This window comes from Parasteatoda tepidariorum, chromosome 5 (genome assembly GCF_043381705.1).
Source record: "Parasteatoda tepidariorum isolate YZ-2023 chromosome 5, CAS_Ptep_4.0, whole genome shotgun sequence".
NCBI classification, from domain to species: domain Eukaryota; kingdom Metazoa; phylum Arthropoda; class Arachnida; order Araneae; family Theridiidae; genus Parasteatoda; species Parasteatoda tepidariorum.
The window spans coordinates 34,181,981-34,191,044 of NC_092208.1; the positions used below are offsets into that span (position 1 = coordinate 34,181,981).

At 27.4% G+C, this 9,064-nt stretch overlaps 1 protein-coding gene across 1 annotated transcript in view; it reads left to right on the forward strand.

The window, feature by feature from the left end:
* The first annotated feature begins 78 nt into the window (after window positions 1-78).
* LOC107436162 (PEST proteolytic signal-containing nuclear protein) overlaps window positions 79-9,064 on the forward strand; it is a 14,806-nt gene continuing 5,820 nt past the window's right edge. Inside the window, exons 1-4 of the mRNA XM_016047753.2 lie at window positions 79-230; window positions 4,392-4,639; window positions 6,492-6,566; window positions 8,287-8,339. Of these exons, the coding sequence (XP_015903239.1) occupies window positions 92-230; window positions 4,392-4,639; window positions 6,492-6,566; window positions 8,287-8,339 (515 nt within the window). The 5' untranslated portion in view covers window positions 79-91. The remainder of the gene's footprint in view (window positions 231-4,391; window positions 4,640-6,491; window positions 6,567-8,286; window positions 8,340-9,064) is intronic.

The following is a 9,064-nucleotide window of genomic DNA, read 5'->3' on the forward strand; positions in this document are numbered from 1 at the left end:
CACCCATTTCACCAGATCGCCAAAGTTTAGGGTTATAAGAGGGCGGTCAGCCAAGACAGTGCGTTCGTAAATATAAATTTATCATTCCTTAATGATCCAAGCATCCAGGAACAAAACATCTGATTTTCATTATTTTTTTATATATTTATTAAATTGGCAACTGCATATAACACAAACAGGAAAGATGGCGGATACCGTAATTGATAAAGAAGGAAATTATAAAAAGAAAGGTAATTAGGCCTTGAATTAAAAACATAATGATCCAATTTAGTACTAAATTTGAAAGCTATTCTATTTTATCATATTTCTTTTGGAATAGAAATTTTTTCTTATATGTATAAGAAAGTGTCAAGAATTAAGTCGCATTATTTTTTGTGTATCGTTGTCCATATTATAAATTGTTTTTTTATCAACTTAATCATTATATCAGAAAGCAATGTTCATTGAATTATTATTAATGTGTTCCTTCAGGAACTTGATTTTTGTTTAGACAATATTAATGTTGCGTATGAGCTTTCTTATCACAGTCTAAAATCTTGATTTCTTCTTGGATTCTTATTGAAATTAAGAGCATAACTTTTAGTAAATAAGACATTTATTATGCGACCCATTTTTTGTAATTAATTGATTTGAGTATTAACTACAATCGATAAATTTGTACGATCCCCAGATGTGCTTATTAATTAATTGCTGAAATTGAAAGTTAGTAAATGTTTTACAATAGGGTGCCTTTTTTATTTTGACAATTTCTTATGTTCTTACAGAAAATGATGATAATAACTAGGAAGGGGAATATTTCACCTCTGCCACCCACAATTTTAATTGTCATGCCAAGTACAATCGCCATCACGCCAAATGAATTTTAAAGTTGCTATTTTTTTAAATAAAAAAAATGTAGAAATTCTCTGCATTGCTAGCTGCAAGTTACAGCCTTTGAGTTGGTCCCTTTCTGTGATTTTTTTTAAAGTTTCTTGGGGGCTGCTGCCCAGAAGTTGATTAGGCGATTATTCTGTAGTAGATCATGATTCGGAAATCTTCCGAAATGTCTTAACAGGGAAATTTATTAATAATGAGTTATTTCAGTGTGTACAGTGACTTGAAGCTTACTCTATTTTCTTCAGCTTTTCAAAAATATATATATATATTTGATGTTAGACTTTTTGAGTGATCCAGTTCATAGTTCTTACATGATATCATTACTCTTGGGGATACTTCCGTTTCAAAATCTGTCAATATTTTGAAATACACATTTGAAAATTGAGCATTTGATTCAAGCATTTTAAGCTCAAGGATCAAATCAGATTCAGTAAAAGTATTCCCTATATTTCTAAAAATTGGAATCATATTGTATTTTATTACTACTTCGGATTTAAATTTTTTTTCCTTGGACTTTCTTTTGCTAAAGAAATGAATTGTTGTTTTCATGTAAAAGTTACATTAAAAAATACAGCCGGTGCTGTGTTGGAAAATATTTTTTGTATTAAAAGGAAAAGTTTTTTTTTTCTTCAAAATCTTATTATTCAAGATAGTAAAAGAAAGAAAAAAAAAAATTTATGTCTCCACTTTTAAGACTAAAACCAATTAAACTCTTTTGTATGAACTTGATCTTGCTATAATTATTAGGAAAGATCCAAATTAAAATTTTATTTGAGCCATTAAAGTTTGAATCAGCAAATCAAAAATTCAATAATTTATACAATCTATTGATTTATTTACTTTTGTTCATCTATTGATTTATCAGTCATATCTAGTTGTCTGTTCTTTACATCTGTAGATAATTTATCTTCAGACTTGTTGATTTTCTGTTTACTAACCTGTTAATTCTCCATCTGATTTTCTGTCTTCGATTTTCCTAATAAATTAAACTGTTTTATTGATTTAGTATTTTCTTTCTTTTTTTAAAAGAAATAGCTGCCACTTAAAGCAGTGTTTTCATTAGAGGAAAAAAAATGGGAGAGAATTTCTCACCCTTTCTCAAAAACAGGGTGAGATTTCTAAAAATTAAAAAAACACGAATAGACTTGGAAAAAAAATATTTCTATTTTTTCTATTCTGAGTTTAGAAGTCAGAAGATGTTAAAAATTTATTATAATATTTTTAAATAATTATAATAAATTTTTAACATCTTCTGACTTCTAAACCATTGAACATTGAATATTTTTGCTGCATTATCATATGGAAAATGTTCTGTATCTACTTTTTCATTAGCTATTCTCATTAGGTTTGCTCAAATGCTTACCAATCGATCTGTTACGATATTTTGTTTTAATTCGGTTTGGGGGCTAAATAACCTTGCAACAGATGCTGAACTATTCGGAATCACTAATTAAATTTGTAGCATTGTGCACACACTTTCCTATCCTCTACATCTGCCAGCATAGGTTCTTCAATTATTTCTGTTATGGAATAGTGAAGTTCGTTGAAGTTATTTCCATGTTCATACTCTTTGTCAGGTCTTCCAGATTAGTTTTCACAGACTTAAACTTTTACAAATTGCTCTAAATTGTCGATGAGGGAGTTTGGTAATTCATTAACAGCGAAAACTAGAGATAACTTTAAACAACTTATTATAAAGAACTCACTTTTTTTCTCAACACTTGTCATAGCTGTTTTCATGTCTTATTCAAAATGGCGGAAGACTAAATTTTTTCCAAAATTCGAGAGATTCGTGCATTTTAAAATTGATAAATTCAGTGCGCGAACTTCTCGCGTTAATAATTTTTTAATGCGAGAAAATAAAAAAATATGAGTGATTCTCGCGCTGTAGTGAAAACACTGCTTAAAGTTAAAAAAGAAGTAAATTATGGCTGGTGAACTGAAAAGTACCATTCGATCTTTGATTCTTTTACAGAATTGAGTTATTCACTCTGATACATGCATTAGGAATGGGGTTGAACTAATTTGTATTTAGTTAAAATAGTCAGAATATAATAATTTTAACATAGATTTTACTTATTTCTGTGGAAAAAACATAAAATTGTAGATTATCTTAATGTCACTTTTTTTTGTTTTTCATTACACATTAAAGCCGATCATAAAGTCCGAGAATATTTCAGTATCGGTACACACGTCAAAATAATCAACGAGTTATAGAAATTTCCGTTAAAGACAGTGACCCGAAAAGCTTAAAAAAAGCATTACTGAAATGAACTGACTTTAAGGAAGTAAACTTGCAGATAGCCCCAAGCAAATCAAATTTTTTATCTTCAAGTCTCAACTCTCTTTGGCATCTTGGTGATTGTTTTTGACCAAAACATATATCAATGCAGAAATATCCCCTGGAGCGTAAAGCCAGCTTCGAATTTCAGACTCCTTAAATAGATATAAGAGATATACGCACGGCCGCTTCGAGCTGATTTTCAGTTGTAAGCAAAAATATATTTGCCCTAACCCCTCCATTAGGGTTAATGATAAATATGAATGAAAAAAGTAAAATAAATTTTATTTACAATTTTAAAAATAATTCAAGGTTTATTTATTATTTTTTTTACATAAAACTACAGTGTAAGGTATTTTTATTTTAAATTCTACAGAGCGAAATAGTTAAATTATGAAGGGCAGAAATAATGAAGAGATAAATACCTACATGAAATAAAATGATTTCTCACAAAAGCAAAACATCATTGAGTATGAATAATTTTAGATGGGAAAGCTTAAATAGTATTGGAAAAATCATAACTATTTGTTTTATTTTACTGCCACTGCAAGAGATATACAAGTTAGAATTTAATATTTAGAATAATATGTAAGGCCAATTACATAATTCTAGATATTATCTTGTGTAATACCATTAGATATTTATTAGATATTTTATTTAATTTGAATTCACTTGTATCTGACAAATAGTATAGACTCTAAACGCATAGTTATTTCTAGTATTTGGATCACTGCGAAGCAGTGGCAGTTTGTGCCATGGAGAACTTTTTTAGATTCGTAAATTACCATTTTTAAACTTCTTGATTAAGCTTTGAAAATTAAGATTTCTTACATTTCTAGTATTTATACATCCATTGTAAAATATATCCCTATAATGAAGAAGCTTCACAAATAAGTTGAGTGTGCAATTTTTGTCTCATGAAGCAGGAACTATCGCGTATTTGTCAGTTTTGCAAAGCTGTGACATAGTAAAAAAGTATAAAATGAACATGTTTATACCTTTCAACCTTAATTAAAAGATAAGCGATATGTTTTTTATTCATATCCCAAAAGGGTTAATAAAATTACAATTTTACACTATTTGACCAAACATTGCGAGCCACCACTGCAACCGGAAAAAAAAAGTTACCTTTTGAAAGTGATCCCTTTGTGAATAGTCAGCATTCATGTTTTTCAGCTGGGGATATTAATTGGAACATATATTCAAATTTGCCAGTGTGTTTCACCTTGATTAGGCTTGAATCATGCAGTTGTCTCTACCAGCAGCAAGCTGCCAGCATCAGACAGAGAAAAGAGGAAACTTAGTTCTGATCCAAGTGACAGTGAAGAGGATGATATTGATGGAGTTGCCATGCTTGAAGAAGCTTTTCCTAAAAGGCAGAAGGTTAGCGTGGGATTCAGCAAGACATTTGGCTCTGTAACATCAATTGGTAACAGTGATAAGAAAAATCCAGCTCCTATAACGATCAAGTTAGGTGCTCAGGTATTTTAATATTTTGTGCATTATATTACTCACTTGCCTGCAATATATGTCATAGGATACATTAATGTTTCAATGTAGCAGCCTTTGCACAAAAAATTCTACTAAATCATAAATGTTTATTGTTGAAAACTACACAATTCCCAGAACAAAATTTTATTTAATGTTCTGCTGCAAGACTTCATTTTTTTTCAAAATTAATCATCTTTTACTAGTTAAATTATTACCAGTTTTTTAAACGATAAATAATTTTATTTTGTAAACGAAAAATCAATGAAACTCAGAAATGCCTCTATTGAATAAATGGGTAGTCTTCTGAAGTTGAGAGGAATTGCACCATGAAATTGAGGATAGAATTTTTATTCTACAATGCATGTCCAGACTTTTAAGCACTCTCTATTTTAGGGCCCAACCTGCGACCGACGTAATATTAGGTGCCCAACCTGTGGCCCACATAAACTTCTAAATAAATGTATTTATGCATTTGATCCAAAAAATTTCCTGATTTTTTTTCCTTTGTGCATTGCTTAGTAGTCTGTCTTTTGTGAAGTTAGGTATTAATTTTCACCCTAAAACCGAATTTTTTGAAAATTTATTAAAAAAATTTTTTTATATGAGAAAATTGAATCTGAAGAATGTTTGCTACATTTTACTTTTTTTTACTCTGTTGTGCTTCTTATTGCTTACAAATATTTTTGAGTCCTACAATTTTAATGGCAGAATTTCCTTTCTTTTTACTCTTCTCTATTAGTTGTGTTTTTACACTAAATTGGTTAATTTTAAGTGTGACAAATAAATTTTACAATTACTTCCTTTGTTCCATCCAGAGATTAACTTTGTTTAACAATTCTTCAGCAAAAAAGCCGAAATCAAAAGAAAAAAAAATTGTTAGCAAAATTTTAAAATGTCACAAGGCTTATAAATATGAGTTTGTTTTGTAAAATATTTCTGAAGCTAAACTGTGTTTCATTTCCATTTCCAAATTATTTTAAGTTTTAATAATAATTTTATTTTACATGTGAAGAACTTGATTTATAATTTTTCTGTCTAAATTTCATTATTAGTTTGCCATACTGAATTGTCTTTTCTACTCTATTTAATTAATTAGTATGTTTCCATGCCTGCATTGATAGAAACAATCAAAAGAATTAAGATATATATGATGTAAAAATATTTGTCATAAGTTTTTTTTTTTTTTTTTTTTTTTTTATTTTTTTTTNTTTTTTTTTTTTTTTTTTTTTTTTTTTTTTTTGTTGAAAAATTAGAATTAATAGAATCTACTAAAATGTTTTAACAAAAAAATCAAAATGCCTTGTTGCATTTTGAAAGTCTTTTTTCTTAGTATTTTGCTAAGAATACTACTATAGCAAAAAACCTGGTTGAATGAAATTTTTCCAGTTTGCAAAGTATTTAGTAATTCCTTAAAAAAAAAAAAAAAAAAGTGGCTGTTTTTTTAAACCTTTAGCTTCTTTCTTTTCAGATTTTTACTATGCATGCTTGTTGAAATTATTAATTTGTAGGTTCTTATAGCTGTTCCCCCCCCCCTCCCCATTGTTTTGCAACTTACATGAAGTTATTCCATTGTTGTCTTGACTCTCCCTAAACTAACGTACAATTCACATTTAGTTTCAGCCTTCTCTTATAAAAACACTACGCATTGTCTCTAATACCTTAGCAAATTTCAGAAAAACTTTAAAATCTCTGTTGGGTCTTAAACAAATTTGTACCCAAATAATGGTAATTTGAATTTTCTTTAAATAAGTTTGAATCTTAAAAATAAATGCAAGTTTTAGTTCATTTGTATTATGAAATATACTTTAAAAAAAATGAAGTATTTTTTTTTCTTCATGGACAGAAAAATAAAGAAGTGAAACCTACTTTAAAGAAAGCAAGTGCCTCTGTTGCTTCAGCATTCAATCAAGAAAGTGATGTAAGTTCGTTTCATTAGTTTCCTTTGCTTCATTTTTTTCCATCTGACCTTGATAAAGACCTTTAATACTTAATAAGACATGAAATACAATTAAATTAAGTACTGTTTATGCTTTGTGCACTTATGTGTTAAGGGAACACCAGGTGAAAATTTGTCAATCGATTTTTTTTATTTTTATGTAATTTAATGTTTAACTTTTTTGAATCAATGTTTGCAGGAAAAAAACTAAGCTTTCCTTAAATCTTAAGTGGTATTTCTATGAAAGAGAATTTTTCAAACTTATAAATAAGCAGTGATTCCATCGATTTCCTTCTAACTTGCTTTAAATTATTAGTGTGTTCATAACTAATTAACTATTGTAGTTTCCTTACATAACGGTCGCATAACCTGCGGCCCGCAGACTGTTGATGTGCTGCTCGCAAAAGCTTCTGAACACAATGAAAAAAAATTTTATTTAAAGGATTTTTACAGGAAAAAAAATTTAAAAAAAAATTTCCTATTTAAAATTCATGAAACCTCTAATAATTCAAGAAATAAAAATAATAACTGAAGTTTACTGCCAAATAAATATTGAATCTTATATTTTGTACTATTATGGTTTTATTTTAATCTTTAGTTTTTGCTTAAACCTTGTAAATTTTCTTCAATAAAAATATTTAATTTGAATTTATATTACTCATCAAAATATGTATTTATTGATTTATTTTTTATACTTTCATTTTTTGAAGATAATGTTTTTTTTTTTTTTTAAATACTAATTATTTGTACTGATGATTAAAAAAAAAAAAAAAAACTCATTTCTTTTATCTAATTTTTATGTATTTTTAACTATGTCAATTTTTGATAAAAGGGGATTTTTTTTATTTAAAAATTTATCATTTATGTTCATTTTTGAATGAATTTTTAAGAATTAAAGTATTATTAAAAATTAAAAGTATTTAATTTTCTGAAAATATTATTTTTGAATTCCAGGTTCACTGTTAAAAAAATTAGTGTTTATGTTTAATTAAAAATTTTGTTATTTACTGTTAACATTCCTTTCAGCATGTCATATTTAAACTCTGTGGTTGAATTGCCTTAAATTGCAGAATTGCATGTAAAGAATTTTTTTACCTTAAATTTAACAGTTAGTAATTCTCAAACTAATTATCGAGTCTCGAAGTAATCATTTTTTTTTATTCTATTGCCCTCTCTGTGCATTTTTGACACATCTACTCGATTTTAAGTAAAGTCTTATAGTTTTTTCTAAAGATATTTTATCTTTTAAATGAAATTAAGATACTTGTTATAATTTTGATGTTTTGTCAGTATTTGTTAAAAAGCTTTTTAATCAATTGTGTTCTTAGAAATTTTTAATTATATTTTGGTGAACAGTCTGAAGCCACATATAGAAAACATTAGAGGGCTATATTTAGCTTGTGCTGCTCACTGTGCAAAACTAATTCAAAAGATTATTTTCACAATCTATTAAAAAAATAATTAAGAAAAATAAAGGTTTGTCATCTCACATAACAAAGTTATATATATTGCTATACAATTTTATTTTAATAAAATAATCCAAGGGTACATTAAAATTCTCAAAATATAAACTTTGTTTTATGGTGAATTTAATTTACTGATTTGATCATTGCATTCTTGATTTCTTTTAAAATTATTGTAAAAACTGTGTCTTAAATATATATTTATTTTTTATTTTGAAAAATATTTTTTATTAACTTAGGAAGAAGAAGAAATGCCACCAGAAGCTAGAATGAGAATGAGAAATATTGGGAGGTATATAAAAGTTATTTTAAATAACCTTTATTAGTCAACAGGAAATAAATTTTTAATAAGGAGAATGAAATTAAAAGCTTCAAAAACAAAATTTAAAATCAGCTTAAAGCTTGAATTTAAACAGAATTAATGATCCCTTGGCAAAGGAATTGTACCGTTACCCTTCAAACTTTGGCAAGGCTGTGATTTTTTAACTGAATTTTGGTAACGGTTACCCAGGTTCAAAAATAGACACTTGACTAATGAAGTACATGAAACTTTTAACAATAAAAAGTAAATTTTATTATAACTATAAATTAACAACAAACACAATCCCGATCATTTCCAGATGCCTTCATGTGCACTAAAAATTTCAATTTATACACTTTTAAATTTTCAAATGGTTATACTCAAGATAAAACTTTTCGATAAAAAGCACTTTTAAATTTCATATGCATAACATTAAATTAATTCACACTAAAAGAGACATTTACGAAATAAAAATACTAGCTCATTCTAAATTTACAAAAACATTTAAACTTTAAGTCCTTGTATTCCTACAGCAGATAATTAAAATTAAATATCCAAGGCTCATCTTAAAATAGGTATCTTAACATCGGATAGAAATAATTTAAAATACGGAATAAAATGCTCTTCTAAAAAGTTACTAAAAAGGTAAGAAATTAGAGTTTATAAATACAAAGGAACTTGCAGATCACCTTCTGGAACGCCCACCGGGCCTGCAG